This window comes from Brachyhypopomus gauderio, chromosome 17, assembly GCF_052324685.1.
Source record: "Brachyhypopomus gauderio isolate BG-103 chromosome 17, BGAUD_0.2, whole genome shotgun sequence".
Classification (NCBI taxonomy): domain Eukaryota; kingdom Metazoa; phylum Chordata; class Actinopteri; order Gymnotiformes; family Hypopomidae; genus Brachyhypopomus; species Brachyhypopomus gauderio.
The window spans coordinates 13,119,818-13,139,849 of NC_135227.1; the positions used below are offsets into that span (position 1 = coordinate 13,119,818).

The following is a 20,032-nucleotide window of genomic DNA, read 5'->3' on the forward strand; positions in this document are numbered from 1 at the left end:
CTGTGGTAATATCACTGAGACATTACGAAGGTCGAATATTCTCAGCCATCTCAACAGCAAACCCAAATAAAGCCGACCTATAAATAATAACGTTAGCCTACTTTCCTAATTAATATTTGCTCATTTTTGGGGTTTTTTTTTTTTACATTTTTTCTTCGGCTATTACATGAAAGCCCTATGCTTTATCATTCTGCAATATCCAGAGACTGGAGCATCTGGAATTTGTAAAGCTTGTAAAAAATTGGTGGTCGTAGATATTCTTTCTTGTGGGTTTAACGAGTTTTGTCGCCATCTGGTGGATGTACAAGTGTCCCAATTATGAACTTAGAACGTCGTATTTCATTACCTGAGACGCTGGAAAATTTCAGAGGTGCTGCAAATATCTGATGTCTAGCTACATCGGTGACTGTGCTGCAGACATAAACAGATCAAAATCTTTGTGGAAATCTTCTATAAACAGAAACAGACCAAAATCTCTGTGGGAATCTTTTATAAACAGGCAGTGACAACAGCACAGTGAATGTGGAATATAGCACAAGCCACAAAGCCTCTGTCAGAACATAGTTAATCTTCTAAGTGCTCAGATTATAAGAATGAATGTATGTACACAAATTTGCACACTTGAGAGTAAAAAATTATTTTGACATATTCCCTATGGGAAGGATATGTAAATTCTGCCATCTGAAATGAAATCTGATCTTTTCAATGTTTTAGAACTTTTAATATTCAATTTCTATTCCCAAAAAAACTCTTCTCTGTTCATTAACATAGCCATGTCTTCATTAACATGCTCTGGACTGTTTGAGACACTTGACCTTTTATGACCACGTGGGTTAGAACTGCTCAAGAAAGAGGAAAATTACACCAAAACAAAGTAATGTTTGAAGGCACTGCATATGACTTATGATTGCATTATATTATACAATTTGTACTAGATATATTATATACTGGAAACGTGGTGAAAGTACATATATAATACTGACTTTAATGTAATGGTGTCCTTAGACTCCAGCATGACGTTAGGATATCTTCCACATATATAGCAATGCAGCTAGCTCTGGATAAGATCATCTACTAAATTCTGTAAAAATTATAAAGTACATCTGCTTTTAACTCAATTGTATTAATTTAGTGAGAAGAGAAAAAATATTTCAAAATGTACAATACCTTATTAATCCACTAGAGGGAGACCAACTATTTTATTTAGACTTTCCTAGTGACACTGTGAAAATATTATAGTAGCTATTAGAATAATGGGATGAGGTTCAGTTATGACCAGGCCCGTTGACAGTCTTGCTGGGGCCCGGGACAAGAAAGATTCATGTGACCCCCCCCCCCCCCCCCCCCCAAGCGCCAGCGGCACGAGGGTTCGCGCGAAAATGACGTAATCGCAGTGGCTCCGCCCATGCGCGAGGGCCTCGCGCGCTGTCGGTTCGCAAGGTCGTGCACCTCTCGAATTTTGTAACTTCGCGCGCGCCGCGCTTCAGCGCAATGAACAAAGTCATGTTTGTAGGGTTCATACACCTTTATAAGGTGGAATTAAAGCACGTGTACGTCACTTTAAAGGTCCATTTCAATATTTTCCAGCACGTTAAACTTAATTAAGTTAAATATTTATACATATACTCGAAATGATTCGAAATAATTCGCTTTTTATCACATTATTTAATGGTTGTTTATTTTCAAAACGCCCAATCTTAACGTCTTCACGAGAACTGTTCAGTCAGACAGCTATTTGTTGTGAAACGAAGTAGTTACAATTTCAAGCATTTTCAAGTACTTTACCCTAAATTCCAGCATTTTTCAAACCTGGAACACAATGCAACTTTAAAATTCGTCAGGTAAATGTTTTTCCTTTCTTTTCTGCGCTCCAGATTTCTGTATTTACTTTAACTATCCACCACTGTATTTCCCGCTGTTGGGCGGATACCGGCCGGCTGCAGTCGGTGCTGGATCAAACCATTTTCCAGTGGGAGGCGGGGGTGTATGCACTTAATGGAAAATATGCAGATAGGTAAAAAACATATATATTTGAGCCATTGAGCTTATTATGAGTACATAATTTTATATTAATGAAAGATTTCAAGATTATTTAAAAATTATAGACTTTAAATAAAAAATAAATTGCTGGGCTCTTTGATGGGCCCCCCTGGCCCAAGGGCCCGGGACAACAGACCCGGTTGTCCCCCCCTGTCGACGGGCCTGGTTATGACTGTATGACAAAAATCAAAGAAAACATTTATTGTAATATATTTTGCTGCGTGCACACTTTCTTGACAAGAAGATAAGAAGACCTGTGTTTCATGTGAAAGCTTTAATAAATCACCCCAAAATCATAAAAACTAACGTGATGCCCTTTCTAGCAGCCTGTTGCTCAGCAACTTGCGACACATTTCCTATGTATTTATTATTTTTTTTCTTCCTATTTTTTATTTATTTTTTTCAACTATTACACTGACACTTGTTCAATTCCGAATTGTTTGCTTTGGCAAAATTGTACCTAGTATAGTCGTGCCAATAAAGCTGCCTTGAATTGAATAGCGAGACAACACTTATGAACACGTGTCCAGGCCCAGCCCGTCCGCTTAGCCACAACGACCCACTAGTCCTGAAGTTCTGGGAAAGATAACAATGTAGTTTCACCGAGTCAGGGTGGAGCAGACTGCGAAGAATGGACGAGTTCTGGGTCAGAATGGGAACAGTATCCAGAATACAGTTTAAATGACCTTTGGCGAAACACAGAGTGTCAGATCACAATTCCTTTTACACCTGAGAGATTATGGGGAAATAGATATGTGACAGGTCACCAGGTCATCATAACTCTCAACTGAGGCTAATAAACACAAAACCTGTGTCATAAACACAAAATTGCATTGACATAAAACGTACAATCTGATCGATTGCCACAGAGTATAGAAAGTATCTTGGAAGAAATATTCCCAAATGTTTCATTTGTCAAGGGTTCAGTGTGATTTTCTGCACTACTAAAGCCTACCAATGAAAATTTAAGTATGAATAACCAGCATTAAGCAGACAACACTAGTATATATAATATTCCAAAGTACGAACTGTCTTGTGACAAATTAATTTGCTCCGTTGAATTACAAAGTATTCTTTATTTTATTTATCTACTTTAATTTATAATAAAAACGTGGCTATATTTTATAATAATGTTAATAAAGAACAAATGGATCTTCGATGCTTTTTCTCTAGTTTCTCGAGCCTAAAAGACACTGGTGGACACTAGTTCAAGGGGTGGTTATTCCTCCGGTTACTGTTCCTAAACGTGAGTTCTGACTCCAGGTTACTTGCAGCTCCAGGTCCAAATGTGTGAATGCCAGTCCAGGATTTAGGAGTGCCCGTCCGAGCCTAAAGTGAGAGTGGGTCTCACTCAGAACTACCAGAGAATGGGGGGCAGCAACGCACCCGAACTCGCGTCCTTTGAATCATATGGCGGGACCTCAAAATACACTTAGAACAAAAGTGATTAAAAACATGGAAAACAACATAAATGGAACCTTTAAAGTGGAATAACCGGTCATTTGTGTTAAATGTTTTAAGATATTTAGAATAAAAATGCCTTTTCATAAGCGTATTGTAGTTCCTCAGCGCCCGTGCAGGTTGAACAAGGAGAGTTACAGTTCTGGTGCAGGACCTTCTCACTTTGGACCCGAAAAACTGCACGACTGCAGTGCTTTAAACTTGAAATTATGGACATCGTTGGATGATATTAGTGATGGAACTATGATAAACATACTTCACCAGCTCTCCGATCTGTCGCGACATGCAAGCAGCATATTTTTGGAAATACAGAAGGAGGCGACTTTGGTCATTCGCAGGGCGACCGTAATGCAGCAGCGGCTGGACCATCTGCAGGACACTGTCCGAAAACTCGACCACAAGAAGATAACACTCCGTAAGTCGACCATTTGACATTCACCCGCAACTAATGTCTTGGTTCTGTTCTCGCCTGTCACTATTTGGAGCAAGTGGAACGGACACCCGGTGCGTTTCTTCTCGAGTGAGTCCCGGCGACCGTCACAGGTTCATGCGTAAATTAGGTGGTCTCTGTTAGTTCGGTGGTTTCTGTTAGTGAGGTGGTCTCTGTTAGTGAAGTGGACTCTGTTAGTGAAGTGGTCTCTGTTAGTGAGGTGGTCTCTGTTAGTTAGGTGGTCTCTTTGAGGTGGTCTCTGTTAATGAGGTGGACTCGGTTAGTGAGGTGGTCTCTGTTAATTAGGTGGTCTGGGTTAGTTAGGTGGTCTCTGTTTGTGAGGTGGTCTCTGTTAGTGAGGTGGTCTTTGTTAGGTAGGTGGTCTCTGTTAGGTGTGTTTTAAAGTTACAAAGAAATTCTATACAAAGCGTAACACGTGTGTCCCTCAGGTTAACTTGGTTTTCTAACCCCAATTTTGTGGCTTTTAATGAATCATTATCAGGTTAAATTATTTTTTTCCACTTTCCTGCTTATACAAGCGTCAGTCCTTTTTTATAACCCCAAAATATATATTAGTCTATACGCAAAATATCATTAACACTGTCTGTAGGAGCCAGTTGTCTTGTCGATTTGTTTACCCTACTTTTATGAGTGAGGATGTTGGATTCCTTCCTATCCCTCATGTCAAACTTCCTCTTCTACGAAGGAGAACCACAAGCTGGAGGTGGATCGAGGTTGCTGGGTCAGGTCACAGGGATGAGGGTAGCAATGACGCTGATCTGTGCGTGTGTGTTCCCTTATAAGTGTGTTCCCTTATAAGTTACTCTTATGATCCAGATGTGATCAATCACTTGTCCCCTTTGGTGTGTGGGTTTGTGGGAGGACCTCTGTGGACTCTGCATGAGATATTTTTCACTTTTAATGTCCCTGAACCTTTCATAGTGGTCGAGAATGTGCTGCACAATGACATATCAGCTGAAATACCCGAAATGCCTTTTTCTGGTGCCATTTTTTGCAAACTATTCGAGCGTTCTTTAAACCAGGTAGAGTACACGGAATGTGTTCAGCTCTGAACTCTTATGTTAGTCAGGTTGTATTGTTATTATTTTACATCTATCTCCAACTGTCAGGCAGCCATTTTGATCAAAACTGTTTTGTCCGAATGGTGTAAATAAAAGTGAAGTGGTGATGTTTTTTCTGAGTCAGGATTTGGGATTTAAGCAATAAGAAGCAACACTTAAAAGCACAAGTGATTTTGACCCATTGCTAGTGTGCACAGAGCAAAACTGAAGCTCTTTCCATTCTCAGTGCCCAGTTCCACCTCTCTACTGGTGTAGCCATAACTCCCATTATGCCAGCGACTTGTTCTTATTGCCCAGTTTCTGTTCATTTGTCCATCTTATGCTGCCGGATGAGCCTCTTTGTATTGGCTCGACCCGCTGCCCGAGCCCACTGAGAGCCCCTGAAGAGAACAATGACTGTTTTCACTGCTCTTGCCTGCAGTGCGGAGTCCAGTGTGAGGTGATCGTGGGGCAGGAAGCAGACGCTAAGTGAACACACGTGTACTCGAGAGTCCTGCTACAGTCTCAGTTACCACAGTCTTCCTTAGTAAAACCAGACCCCGGGAAACAGAAAGGCTCTCAGTCCGGTGCATGCTATGGGATTGAAATGTATGTGTGCGGAAGGGCTGGATGGAGCAGGGGTGTGTGGGGTAAGTGTGAGTGGGCCAGGGGTGTGTAGGCAATGTGTGGCAATGGGGTATGGAGTAGGTAACTGCATGGCAGGGGCATGGACAGTAGGAGTGTGGGGCATGAGTGTTGATGGTAGTACATAGATGGGAGTACGGTGTGGTAGGAGTGTTTGTTTCTTTTGTACACATTTGATATCACCGGGTGGGTATTTCAGTACTTTAAATAAACATTTTTCCTAACTTTTCTGCATTAATTATAGGGCTGAGATAAAGCCAATGTAATATCCAATGTTATATTTCTAATTTTGGAGGAAGTGGGAATGTGTCATAATGAGACAGAACTATGACCTTTAAGATTAGTACTGCAGCAGTTGTGAAGTTTCTTGTTTTGATCAACTTTTTCCTGATTTCATTTCTGTACTTGCATTTCCTCTCTGTTGATGCAGATTAAAATCAAACAGTGTTCTTTACTAATAATAAACGAATACAGCAAAGGGGTTGCTGTTGACTTGTGCTGTCAAACAAAGGTCATCTCAATGTTCGGGAGTATAAACAACAATTTGCCACAAGTTGCACCACATTCTTGAAATCTTCATCACGTGACTCCTGGTTCTCCAGCTTTGTTTATGTCAACTATAATGTGAACCATGGTAGCAAACTTACCACTGAGTCTCAGAACCAACATGCACGTGCACGTGCGCCTTCACGTACGCGTTCACGTGTGCGTTCTCTGCAGAGCGCTCATTCTCACTCATACCACAGTGATGGGTAGCGGGGGGAGATTGTCAAAACCAGATGTGCCTGCAGCCTTTTGCATGTCTTTCCCTGACAGACACTGCTTTCATTACACCCAGATGCATACATACATACACAAACATGCATCCCAATGGTCTGGTTTCCTCTTCCTCTCATCAACACTCTTCTTTCAGCTTGATTTATGGGCACCTTTTCTAATATACCATCATTTCTTGTTTGCCTTTTCTCACATACAGTCTCTTGTCATCTTCTGTGCTCCAGGTGGAATAATTAGCCTGTTGTCTTCCTTGCTCTCATCCGAAGGGGACTGTTGGAATATGGGTGGAGCGTTTCAAGGTCTCAGAAGTTGAAAGTTGGAAGCATGCTGCATAAGTCGGTCCAAACCCCAGAAAGGCTGCTATCTGTTTAGAGTTCCTCTGAAGTTCACAGAGAAGGAAGCACAAACAGCCACATTTTGTGGCTTGCAATCTGGTCTCCTGATGGTGGAATTGAGTATGAATTCAAATGGCCATCAAACCATCCGCACTCCTGTAGAGAAGCTGTGGACCATGAGAACTGAGGTGTGAGATCTTCACTCCTCCACATTCTCTACACAAAAAATTCCAGCCTTCTGTCCAATTGTTTTTCTTCACCCAGAGATGATTCACCAAACTAAACACGAGCGTGATGGATTCCAGACGTTAAGAAACTATCATAAATTATTATTGATTTTCATCATAATCTTTGCTTGTTATTAACACACATTTCATAAGATATTGACCCAACCCCTTTTCACCCTTGCCACAGGCCTGTCCCTCTGTTTTGCGTGTTCATGCGTAGGGGCGGAGGGTCCCGATTTTCCCTGAGATAGAGCAGCAGTGTTCAGGCTACAAGCTCCTCCAAACTGAGGCTTTTCTGATTCACTGGCAACATGGCTGTGCAAGTAACCAAAGAAAAATGTAAGCATTTTCTCTGCTAATAAAGATACAAAAATTACAATAACTATCATCTTTGTTTCATGTCGTTTCAATGTATTATGGTTTTTTTCTTCATAATGAGCCCACAGCCCCTATCAGAAGACTAATAACAGCTAAAACATAACTGGAGTCCACCACTGAGGCTTCTTAACTGTACGGCACCTCCAATATCAGTGCAGACTGACACGGTTGCCTACACATCACTGCTAGCAGCCTGCTAATCTGCTAATGAACCAGTGAGCTTTTTTATTTGGTGACCGACTGATACATTGAAATTGAAACTGTGAATGACAGCTGCAGGTGTCCACCAGTGGACGCCTACAGCAAGAGAGACCACCACACACAAAGACAGCTTATTGGAAATGTCTGGCAAAATGTTGATGTTACATGAAGGCCACAACGAATACTGATGACATATTGGGTTCTTCACCATTTTGTTGGTCCAGATTTCCCTTGTCACTCAGATTCTAGGAGCAAAAACTTGAAAATGAGAGATAAGGGTAGTGTTGACTGTATTAAGTATCTTGATCCAAAGATCAACAGCATTTTAGAAGTGATGTGATGATGATCAAAGATGATATTCAGACACATTCTATGATACCAACAGAAAACACGTCTTTCTCCAATTAGTAATCTGATTCCTTTTTTTTCCACAATCTCTTGTTGTTCCAGCATGAAGTCATTGTCTTATAGTGTTCAGCTTTTTGTCTGTAAGATCATCTGGGAATATATTTGCAAAAACACTGGCTGTGACAAGGCTGTGTTTGTTCAGACAGTCTCTCACCTGAGAGAGCTTCATACTCTGGCCTTGAGTCCATGGTGACATCATGGTGGGACAATGAACCACTCTCTCACAAGTTCGGACAGAAGGCTTGCGTTGATTGGGATTGTTTGACTGCTAGTGAGCAGTATTTTGTTCAAGTTTAGGCGTGATTTGCAAAGCAAATACTCGTGATTGGTCAAGCTCCAATAATGCTGAGATAACTATACATGCGGGGAAAAAACTTTTTTTTTAAATATATCATTAAGCACAGTCCCAAATGACAGGTCCAGTAAGAGGACATCAGTGACCCATGGGATGAAAGCTTGATTTCGCTAGAAAGTACTTTGTAAAGGATCTAACTTTATTGAATCATTGCATTTTGCCATGATTAATTGGGCTGTGTCATTGTAGGTGGTTTACAGATACAGCCCCCCCCCCCCCCTCCCAAGCCAAGAACATCATGTCTGTCTTGGATTGGGCTATAAATCTTTTACTAGACACTTTCCTGACTTAGAAAAGAATATCCTGGATTTTACAAGCTTGTGTTTTGCTGTGCTCCAGTCTGACATTGCCCCAGTTGGGAGCTGTTTCTCCAGATGGTCCTCTCAGACTCCCGTCAGTGTGCCGTGACGCACTGCAGTGATGGTGCAGATGATGGTGGCGACATGGATGTGGAAGCAGGATTCATGACAGTGGAGAAGTTCTTCTGATTGTAAGGTGGTCCAGTGGGGAGAACTTGCTGACTCTTTTGGGCCCTTCCTCTCCTCCCACCGCATAGCCGTTCAACCTGAACAGTGTGCAGGACCCTGAGACTCCTAGACTTGCGTTTGTCTACACAGTAAGAGTGGGATTCCCAGAAAGGGAAGGGCCTTGAACCGAAGCTCCGTTTCTCACTGACCGTTTACTAAAGAGAGAACAGCCTTAGTGGTCGATGGTGGGAGGAACCCCTCACATGTGAATTAGGGGTCTGTGGAGACCAGGGGCGAATGCTTTCGCCGGGTTGGTGCTCTTCAGCTGTGTCCTCAGTCTGCACTTTGCGACGCATGAGACTCCCACTCTCTCATACTTCACGGCAGTCCTGTTTGACTTGGATCCAGTCCAACGATCTGTGGAATAATGTCCCGACTGCAGTGTGCTAACAGCGCCGACTGCTCATCTGGGAAAGCTAACTCATGAAAAGTACATTTGAAAGTTTTCTTTTAAAGTAGTTTCGATTTTCTCTTGCTTGTGTTTTTATACAGTTCCAGTCTTCTTCTGCTCTCTCCATCTTAGTGCTGTTTTTGTCTACAGTCTTTTTTTTTTAAGACCATATGAACCACAAAATATCAAACACACACATCAACAGTTTTTTTTTTTTCATCAAACGAATTTTCTCTGTTCTATTTTCCTATATTTATCTTTTTATGTGCGAGGAGAATGACTTGTAAAGTATTTCAGGACAGATTACGTAAGGTCATCTTAATATAATTTGCCCAGATTCTCTTCACCAAGCTATTACCGCATGGTTTCCTAGGCGCTGGTGGTAGGGACTCTCTCCTCCATTGTCTTAGTGGGCACTATAAACCCTTTGTGTAGATATCCCCTTCAGCCTGCCCTTCACCAGTCTAATTAAACGCTCTCGAGGGGGACGAGATGGAAGAAGTGGGTCAGTATGGAACGGTTTGAGTTGAGAGTGAAATATGATTTGGGAGGAGGTGGAGGAGAGCCCGCACATTCCAGCTTCCAGGCCCCCGCCAGGGCGCTCACACCTGGAGCACTGGGCTCAGCAAACACACCGGGCCTTGGCTCAGTCTGCCCTTACTTGAGTTATTGTTTTTAGCCTACACATCCACCCACCCCAGCATGTGCACACACACACACACACACACATGCAAAATTTAAAATACTGTCTGTGTTATGAGTTTATGTTGATATTCTTTTATCGTTTTCACATCGGGGGAATTCGACTTTCCTCTTCTATACTAGCAAACTTTTGCAGATCCGTTTGAGCGGGTTGTCTGGCATTCCATTTGTTCATCGTCCCCACAGCCAGAAAGACACACCCAGAAGGAGACAACAGGTCTGTGAGAGGACACAGGAGCAGAGAGGACAGAGCGGTGGACTCTGGCTGTCTGCTCAATAGCATACTGATTAGCCATATCTACACTCTGGTCCCTCTTCCCATGATGTAAAGAATGAACACACCTAATTAGCCTGCTAATTAAGGTCTGAATCACCAACCTATAGTCTATCACTGCTCAGAACCGCCACTCACAAGGGTGGGGGGGAACACACCTAGCTGAGGGTAAGTGCCCCAGGACATCTGAAAGTAACGCTTTCATTTCTGCGATTCTGTTTTAAAAGTTAGGTTTTTATTTATGAAGCGTTTGAGCTCTGGAGTAAGGCTGTGTAGTTATGGGATTGGTTCCTGTTTTGTTCCAGTAGGTTTGTGAACTTGCTGAAATTGTGACATGCCACAGACAATGCGAAATATCTTGATATTAGAGAGAGAATGATTTCCATTTGCCATATCAATTCAACTTTTAAAATGCTTATGACATTGTTGTCATATCATAACTTCATTAGTGTCATATTGCTGAAACAAAACAGATTGTCCAGCCAAATGGCCGACAAGACCTTCACATGACAAACGTCATCTTGCAATAAAAGTGCTTTCAGAATATGTGATCACTCTGTAACATTCATGTATCTATTAAATAGCTTCATATCAGTAATAGTGCATCTTTATCATGTTTTTAAAGCTTTATGTATTTTACATGTCATCGTGGGAACTCATTACAGAGCTAAACATATTTAAATTTCACAGCACACAGTAAACATGCCCAGGATGAATTATTAATATTACCCTCTAAAATTCTATTTTGAAATTTTCTAATTTCCTTTGTATGTTCTCTGGATCTCCAATCAGGGTTCTGCTACTCTGGGGTCTGTTTGTATCAGGACTTTCTGGAAGTGTTTCCCCTCTTGGCTCCCCCTTAGATGGAGCAGTCCAGTGGGAGCTGAGCCCCCGGGAAGGGGGGGGGGGCTCAGCTCAGTGTCTGCCATTCTTAACGTCAGACACCTCGTGGTGACTTAAAATGAACCTCAGAAACTCAAACACCTCCCTGTTACTTGGATTTAGGGTGCTACATTAGTGGTGCGTTGTGTTTCCCTAACTCCTGCCCTTCACATACATTAGATTGCAAGGCAGAAGATCTCTGCATGTACCATGTCTGTGTTGGAATGTCCATTACATCAAAGTTCTTCGTTGTAAACCAGCTACCTTGTATGCCTCCCTGATATGCGCCATGGTGCACCCCTGTGATAAGACCCCAATATGTTTACTTGTATCCTGCCTCCCCCATATGCCCCCTGGTATGTTTCCTGCTTTTCCCTTTGACATTTTCCCTTTTCCCCCAGATACACCCTCTCCTGTTACCCCCAGATACACCCTCTCCTGTTATCCCAGTGATATGCTCTCTGATGGGCTTCTTGATCTGCCCCCCTGCGAACAGCTTCACGTCGGGGCAAAAACTGCACCTCCTGGCATCACGGAGTGAAGGCTTCTGCTTGTCGGAGTTCAGATGAGGACCCCTTCACGTCAAGCCCCTTCCCCTAAGCCTAGCGTCTTTAGGAAGCCTTTCTTTCAGGAAAAGGTGGAAGGAACAAGCAATTCCCTCACTGCCTTCCTGCGTCTGCGTCAGCTGCTGAGGCATGAAGGGCGCTAAGAGAGGAAAGCGGGGGTTGGGGTGGGCGTTAAACGCTTTTCAGCATTTTAACTTTAAAATTTGTAGGGTTGCGCTAAGGTACACCAATCCCTGCGGCCCGGCCGAAAACCTCAAGCTATGGTGTAGTAACTAAAGCACACCTTTCTGACAGAAAGGCCTGGAGTCCTCAGCACAAGTGAAGGGGACAATGTGGGGTGGGGCTGGGGGAGGAGCCTGGGCGGGGCTGGGGGCGGTGAAGGGTCGGTAAAGGTCATCCCTCTTGTTTTCAGAACTCGGTTTTCAGCATCCCCGTTTAACGCGTTGAGGCCTCGTAGCTGGACGTTTATGAGTGGCGGTGTGGATCTGCCGATGTTAGCAGACCCTCTCTTGTTTGTTTTTTTCACTCTAATTGAAACCATCTGATACAGGGGCACTTCAGTTTCGCCTGTTCTGGTGTATGCTTTGAAAACTCGTGAGGTTGGGCAGATCTCTGCAGTGATACAACACTGCCCACATTAATTGGCTGGAATGTGTGTGAGCAAGAGAGATGTACAGAGGTTTATCCTCTGAATTTAGTGGCTTTTTTGAGCTGGTCTGAAGTGGCACAAAAGTGGCCAAAAACTACTGTCATGTCCTTTCTAAATATACTGTATTCCTAGGGGCATATTGTTTTCCTTGTTGCTAAACTAACAATCTATTTACTAATATCTATTAAAAAGCTTCATATCAGTAATAGTGCATATTTATCATGTTTTTAAAGCTTTATGTATTTTACATATTGCATATTGTTTTCCTTGTTGCTAAACTAGGAGGTTTCTAATCTGAACGGGGAGAGTAATGCAAAGCCATAGTGTTACAATAATTTTTGGGGGGTGTTTGGAACTAAAATGTACTATATTAAAGCTGGGATGTATTCCTTAGTATAAAAAGAAGTAGTAGTCAGTAGTTGTCAGAAGTAGTGATTTGACATTTGTGGTGGTTATAAACAAGTTACCTATTGAAAGAGAACCAGTACATTTGGATTCTTGTGTCAGTGTTTTACTTGGAATAGCCTGCACAGTAGTCTGAAATAAATAAAAGGCCAATTTATGAGATTTTTAATTGAGAAGAGAGACAGCATAGGTTTCTTTATTGCATTCACACCTACAAAACCACTGTGTGGGCAGCTGCTGGAGGTGGAGTGTGGCCTGTCTCCCCTGACAGGCTTGAGGAGGAAGCTTGCTAAAATGCTGGCTGTTTGTATTTTTCTGAAAGATCCACTCCAGGAAGTCCTGCGAGGTTTCCTTCTTACTCGTGAGGGGAAACAAGTGACACCAAAGGGCTCTGAGAAAAAATGCTGGTACTGCACACAAACAGGAAGGCAGCTAAGCGTGTCTTATGAGCTTGTGTTTAAGACATCTTTTGATTTTGTTAACACCTGATTCTCATACTTTACTTCATGAGTTCAAGAAGCTTTAAGGTCAGTTTCAAAGAAATAAAAGCTTTATGGTGGCTACATTAACATAATTACACATTGTCTGTCCCAGGCTGCTCTGCTCTGTACCTTTTTAAACATTGCTTGGCTCTGTAGTGCCATCTTGTGGATACAATCACCTTCAAGTTCCACCGCGCTGACCATAGTTACTTTTGAGATGCTGTGAACCAACATTTATGCTAAGATAAGTTTTGTTAGTTAAGCAATAAGAGCTCATCGACTCCAAAAACGTAGTTATTGCACAAAAGATTCCAACCCTGACCATGTTACGGCTCCCTGGTGCCCCGCATGGCACCTGAATATATAAAATAACCATAACCATCTGGTGAAAATAAAGCAGTTCATTGTTTGTATGTGTGAGTGTGTAAGCCTGTTGGAGGGCATGGGCATGTATTCTTGTGGAGATGTGATAGTGTATAATTGCACGTGTAAGTTTACGCGGCTGTAAGATTTAATAGTCTAAAGAGAAGCCCGTGGTGGGCCTGGGTGATGGTGTGCTTGTATAAACTCAGAGAGAGAGAGACAGGGGCTTTTCACTGTGGTGGACTCTCTTGTGCCAGCTGGCTCACATCACCCCTGTGGGGCTTTTATGTAAGTGATTCAGATCATGGGTCGGCTGTTTCACAGCTTTACATGGAGACACAAGTCTCCCCCTTGGGCCCGTGGACATGGACCCAGTTACAGCGACTGTTCGCTGCTCTTCCCTGGCGCTCATACATCAGACAGGGTTTACTCCGCCGTAATTCTGGCCATCAGGTGCCGTTTGATTCCAAATCACATTATTTCTTATGATCTGAGAAACGTCACATGGTCGTGTCCATCGAAACGGCAGATGGAGAAGTATGAAGAGGTCTTTTCAAGTCTACACAGAGCTGAATAAACTACGTAGTGCAGTGTTACACAGTGCACAGTACTCTTCCAGTACGTTTGGGAGTTCTGCTGTGAGTGGAATGGAAGGTAGAGGTATAAGTTATAAGAACAGGTATATTTTCATTTAACTCTTGCCTTGTCTTCAGTGGTGATGGAAGTTGGTTGCTTACTCTTACTTTTAATGGGGCAGAACCTAAAAACAGATCTACAAACTGGGTCAGAACTTGGGGTCAGATCTCCCACAAACTGTCAGATCTACAAACTGCCGTGATGGTTTAGAAAAATCTTTGTACTATCTTGCAATTTCATTGTTCATAAGTACTACTCAAGAAGTGGGGACCTTAGTGAAAACAATGACAGAACCAGATGTGGTTAAATAAGGTGGTGGCTCACTAATACCTTGAGGTGCCTTTTATGGCTAAATCTTTTCATTCATATAAACAGAGTTCAGCTCCAACAGTTGGAAACATGATTCTAGACTGGGGTTTCTGTTCCCATAGATTTAATGCATACAGGCTGCGTGTAATAGATACAAGTATTTTTATTTGGGAGTGGCCCACACCCTTGACACCCTTAGAAATATGGTTGAAAAGCCACAGTGTTGTAATGCTGTGGCTAAGAGGTTTTAATGGCTGCATAGCTCATAAATGAATAGTCTGCTTTAATTACAATGCAGCCCCATCGATCCTACTGTAATTCAGTGTCTCTGGAATTTACTTATAAGACATTGCAATTAATTTTTAATAAAGAATCGTCACTGACAATATAAATTATTTTAATTGGAAAACAACCATAGACCTTTAGGTCTCAGAGGAAGAGCAGGTTACGTGAGAACAGTAAGACAGTGCTCTGAGGACTCAGTGTGGCTCATAGGTCTTTGGGCCAGTCATTTTTCATTCACACAAGTTCGTCTAATCTGCTTATAGGGTGTGCAGGGGCTTTTGAAGATTAGAGAGAGTGGGAGTGCGAGATGACAAGAGCGTGAGATCTAAGAGACAGTGCTGCTATTGTTTTGTCACAGTCCCAATCTGTTTCCACTGTTTGTTTTTGTCCTTTGAATTCGGGCTTCCTGTTCAGACACGGGAGCTGTTTGGCCAACGTGAGTCAGCGTGTGGCTATCTCCACTGTCGCATGTACACCTGAGGTGATGGAGCAGTCAGAGGTGAAGACCAAGCAGGTAGAGCTCAGAGGCCCGACCCCACGTTGCCCGTTTGACTTGAGCTTCCTCAGGGACGTTCTGCAGTGGGGAGTCGAGCATGTGCGTGCCTGGAAACTGGGCTTCCATTCTGAGCAGGCAGCGACGCCGGACAGGCTGTTCTGATTTGGAATGAGAAGGGAAGAGACACTGTACTACCTGGAGAGGGACTGCTGTGACTGCGGTGGTAGGAGTGATTGTGGTGGTACTCTGGGCTGCTCATTCTCGCCTGGTCCTCAACACGACGAGGGGACGCTCGGAGCTCTGCACTCTGCGCCGATGAGCAGGGGGTCTCAGGGAAGGGGATGAATTGAATCTCCCCCCCCCCCCCCCCCCCCCCCCCCCCACGCCTGTGCTGAGAGCGCACGTCGAACCTGCGTTCAGGCGATGAGGAGAAAGTGGGTCGCCCTGCGTTTCTGTAGTGCTGGAGCCAAGGTTGCGCTCGTCCTCAGAGCACCGGTGTTCCTTAGCGTGTCCTTGCTGTCCCAGAGGGCTGTGCTCTTTTTCTCCAGGTGCGAAGAGCAGCTGGGGCCAGAAGAGGATTTGGATGAGAGGTGAGATCCTCATAGGGGTGGAGCTCCGTCACAGGGGTGAGGGTGGAGCTGACCTCCCCACCCACATTTGTGACTTGTAACTTTTGCAGCAGTCGTGCTGTAGTGTAGTCATACTGTAGAGTAGTTGTAGTGTAATCATAGTGTAGAGTAGTTGTAGTGTAGTCATATTGTAGAGTAGTTGTAGTGTAATCATAGTGTAAAGTAGTTGTAGTGTAATCATAGTGTAGTGTAGTCGTATTGTAGAGTAGTTGTAGTGTAATCATAGTGTAGAGTAGTTGTAGTGTAGTCATATTGTAGAGTAGTTGTAGTGTAATCATAGTGTAGAGTAGTTGTAGTGTAGTCATACTGTAGAGTAGTTGTAGTGTAATCATAGTGTAGAGTAGTTGTAGTGTAATCATAGTGTAGAGTAGTTGTAGTGTAGTCATACTGTAGAGTAGTTGTAGTGTAATCATAGTGTAGAGTAGTTGTAGTGTAGTCATACTGTAGAGTAGCTGTAGTGTAATCATGGTGTAGTAGTTGTAGTGTAGTCATAGTGTAGAGCAGTTGCAGTATAATCATAGTGTAATAGTTGTAGTGTAGTCATAGAGTAGTGGTTGTAGTATAGTGGTTGTAGTGTAGTCATAGTGTAGAGTAGTTGTAGTGTAGTCATAGTGTAGTGGTTGTAGTGTAGTCATAATGTAGTGGTTTTAGTGTAGTCATAGTGTAGAGTAGTTGTAGTGTAGTCATAGTGTAGTGGTTGTAGTGTAGTCATAGTGTAGAGTAGTTGTAGTGTAGTCATGGTGTAGTGGTTGTAGTGTAGTCATAGTGTATAGTAGTTGTAGTGTAGTCATAGTGTAGTGGTTGTAGTGTAGTCACAGTGTAGTGGTTGTAGTGTAGTCATTGTGTAGTGGTCGTAGTGTAGTCATAGTGTAGAGTAGTGTAGTTATTTGTGCTTCACTTAACAGTCCTCTGACGACAAACAGCCAGCCCCAAACCTTGAACCACAGATGAGGTTCTCCCCTCAGTCTTGTGGGGCCCAGATAAGAGTGAATCAGTAGCCCTGGCTTTAGTGGCTGAGGGTTGCAGGTTTTAGTGGATGTGATGTACTGGTGGTAGAATGTGAGTTTTGCTCTGTAGCAGTTTGGCTTGGGATTTGGCCTTTGTAGTAAAATGTAACCCTACCTTCTGTGTTTTTTAATATGGCAAACTGCAGTGCATTATGGGCTATTTTGTTACAAAGATACCATTGGACACTTGTAGTTATGAATTTATGATTATATTGTTTTTTTCTAGAATTGTGAAGTGAAACAGTGTTGTTGCTGTAACATGATAAGTGCATTTTATTTATAGAAATATTTACATGAGAAATACTTTACTGTTCCACTGTAAATTATTTCCACATCTTAGCTCAAGCTTGATCTGATTTGACCCATTAATAAATTCATATTTCTTTTCCTCCTGTTTGAAAATCCCTGCTGATGAATTAGATTACAAGGGGAAACAGGATGAATGATGTTGAATGATGTCAAATGATGTCATCTTGGAGACTTTTTGGATAACTGTTTTATTTTAGATGTCCACTGAGCATGCAGTGCCTACAGAGAGATGACATCATAGGACACTGGCTTTGCTTGCTACGTTTAGCCCAAAGCACGAGCCTCACAATATGTCAGATTAATCAGTGTAACCATGACGTGGCGAGGAACACTAGTGACTGGTGGCAGCTCAACACAGTGTCCCCGGGGGGGGTGAGGTGGGGTGTCTCGGTAACAAACAACTGAGTCCAGGGGACTTGGCTATTTTTATAACTCTTATGTGTATCTCCAGAGCTTGTCGGTACTGACAGCCTTGTAGAGAACAATCAGCCCAGCTGTAGCGGAGGACAGCACAGAGAACGAGAGTGAGAGGGAGTGAGTGAATAAGAGAGAGAGGAAAAAAGTGAGTAATGAAAATAAGAGTCAGTGAAAGAGACCAAAGGAGAGGAAGAGAGCCCTGCTGTCTGTCTGACTGTCTTTCCTTCTATCAGTCTTCCTCTTCTTCCTTTCTTTTGCTCGCTCTCGCTGTTTCGCTCTTTTGTTGTTCTGAAGGAGACAACACAGCTGAACCACTGGGGTGTATGTGCAAGGATTGAATTGCACGTTCTCATAGCACATGAGCTGGCAGTCTGCCACTCCGGGAGTGAGCAGCGGCGTGTGTGTGAGTGTGTGCGCTGAAGGGGGAGCGGGCGAGCGAGGGAGGGGGTTAGAGACGGTATCTATGAACCTGTGTGAGTGTGCAGGGGGAGTTGCTTCAATTAGGACACCAGTCTGCGCAAGGACGGCTCTCGCGGAAAACTCAGACTGACTTTTGAGCACACTTTGGAAGGCACTCTTACGCAGCAGCGCTGGCCTGCAGAGACCACCATGTTCTGCCTGAGAGGTAAGACTCTTTCACAACTGAAGGAGAGGGAGAGAAATGGAGACAGCGGTAGACTGCTGTGCTCAGCATAGAAACGCAAGCAAAGAAGGCAAGCTGAGGTGGATGCAGGGTGGAGAGAGGGGTGGGGTGTGACCCGAGGACAAAAGGGAGCGGACCGGGAGCCGGGCGGATGAGCTCCTCCACTCTCAACTTCCTTTGTTGTCTTGCGAGAAAGTGGAGCTCACTAACTTTGAGGACTGGAGGGGGGGAGGGGGGTGGTTCTGTCCGGAGTTACGCCAGGACACTGGACCCTCCAGCTGTTTTGGGGGGGGGGGGGGGGGGGGGGGTTCTTTGTGCATGCTGCTGACGCTGGGTGGGAACGGACAGCACCGCGACTTGTTGCTGTTTCGTCTCGCAACCTGAACTTTGTGGCTCTGCAGCTGAACAGAGCCAGTGGTTCATGGTGTCGTTTTAGACATGCAGAGTTTGCAGTTCATCTTTCTGGAGTCTTAGCTTGCACTTTCAGTATAACATAACAGAGGTTTATGAAAGGGCTTTTGAGTTTTTCTTATTGTGTGCAGAGGTTTTGGATAATGAGGTGGCTTTTGGGCTTTAGCTTATATTGCCTCTCTGTATGTTTGTATCCCTCCCTCTCTCTCCCTCTCCCACTCCCTCTCTCTCTTTCTCTCCTTCTTTAGCCACTCCTCTTGCTGTGATCTTTTTGTTCTGTTCTTCACATTCTGTCATGTTGTGTAGAAACAATCCACTCAGCACCATAACTGTGGGTTTTAGAGGCGACTCACCTCTGTCTGACCACTGACCTGTTAGTGAATGTGAGTGTGTGCTTTTGTGGGTGTGAGCCCCTGAGCCAGGAAGGCATGCACTGATAATATCATGGATTTTCTAGCCCCAGTCAAACCTTGGCAGCCACCAAAAAAACTAGAATGCAGTGGTCAATACATGTTGAATGTCATGCATGTGATTAATATGGCAGTGTTTCATCATACACTAATGTCATCATACACTAAAGCATTAAGCCCTTGTCATTAAGCTTAATTTCATTTTCTTTGTATATAGTAATATACAGAATATTCTGTGAGTAAAATATAAAAATACATTTATTTAAGCTTGAAGACAGATTTGCTGTAACACTGGGTTTTATTTTTAGAGCTCATGCTTTAGTTGAGCACGGACATGGTCTTGGCTGGGCCCAAGACTGGAAGAAGCCATATTAAACCACAAAGAGACTGCATGCATTTAGTGGTTCATTTAACTTTCTAATAGCAAGGTTATGCCAAAAGCTTTATTTAGCCTCCAACTCTTGAGATTGTAACAAAAGTTGCTTTAAATCAGATGGGCAGAATATTTGGGCTGATGGGTATAGTGTGTAGATTTGCCCAATGACATTTAAGAAGTAGTTGAGTTGCCATATTGTCAGTTGTGATTTTCACCCCAATTGAAATTAGTCCTCTGCATTTACCCATCTGTGCAGTGAGAACACACACACACACACACACACACACACACACACACACACACACACACACACACACACACACACACACACACACACACACACACACACACACACATTAGTGATCACTAGGGGGCTGTGGTACACACATGCCCAGAGCAGTGGATAGCCCTAGCCCAGCACCCAAGGAGCAGTTGGGTTAAGTGTTGTGCCTTAAAGGCAATTCAGTCAGGGAATCACTTCAGTCAGGCAATCAAATCCACAACTCCCCGGTCACAAGACCGGTTCCCTAACCACCAGACCACGA

At 43.4% G+C, this 20,032-nt stretch overlaps 1 protein-coding gene across 5 annotated transcripts in view; it reads left to right on the forward strand.

Moving 5' to 3' along the window:
- The first annotated feature begins 3,398 nt into the window (after positions 1 to 3,398).
- The window catches only part of nhsl1a (NHS-like 1a), a 43,165-nt gene continuing 26,531 nt past the window's right edge, over positions 3,399 to 20,032 (forward strand). For 2 of the 5 annotated variants that reach the window (XM_076977711.1, XM_076977712.1), the window contains exon 1: positions 3,399 to 3,916. In XM_076977711.1, coding sequence (XP_076833826.1) covers positions 3,577 to 3,916 — 340 coding nt within the window. In that variant the 5' untranslated portion in view covers positions 3,399 to 3,576. Of the gene's footprint in view, positions 3,917 to 5,584; positions 5,643 to 15,853; positions 15,876 to 17,863; positions 18,273 to 20,032 lie in introns of those variants that run through there. The other 3 variants (XM_076977714.1, XM_076977717.1, XM_076977715.1) reach the window with 3 other exon arrangements.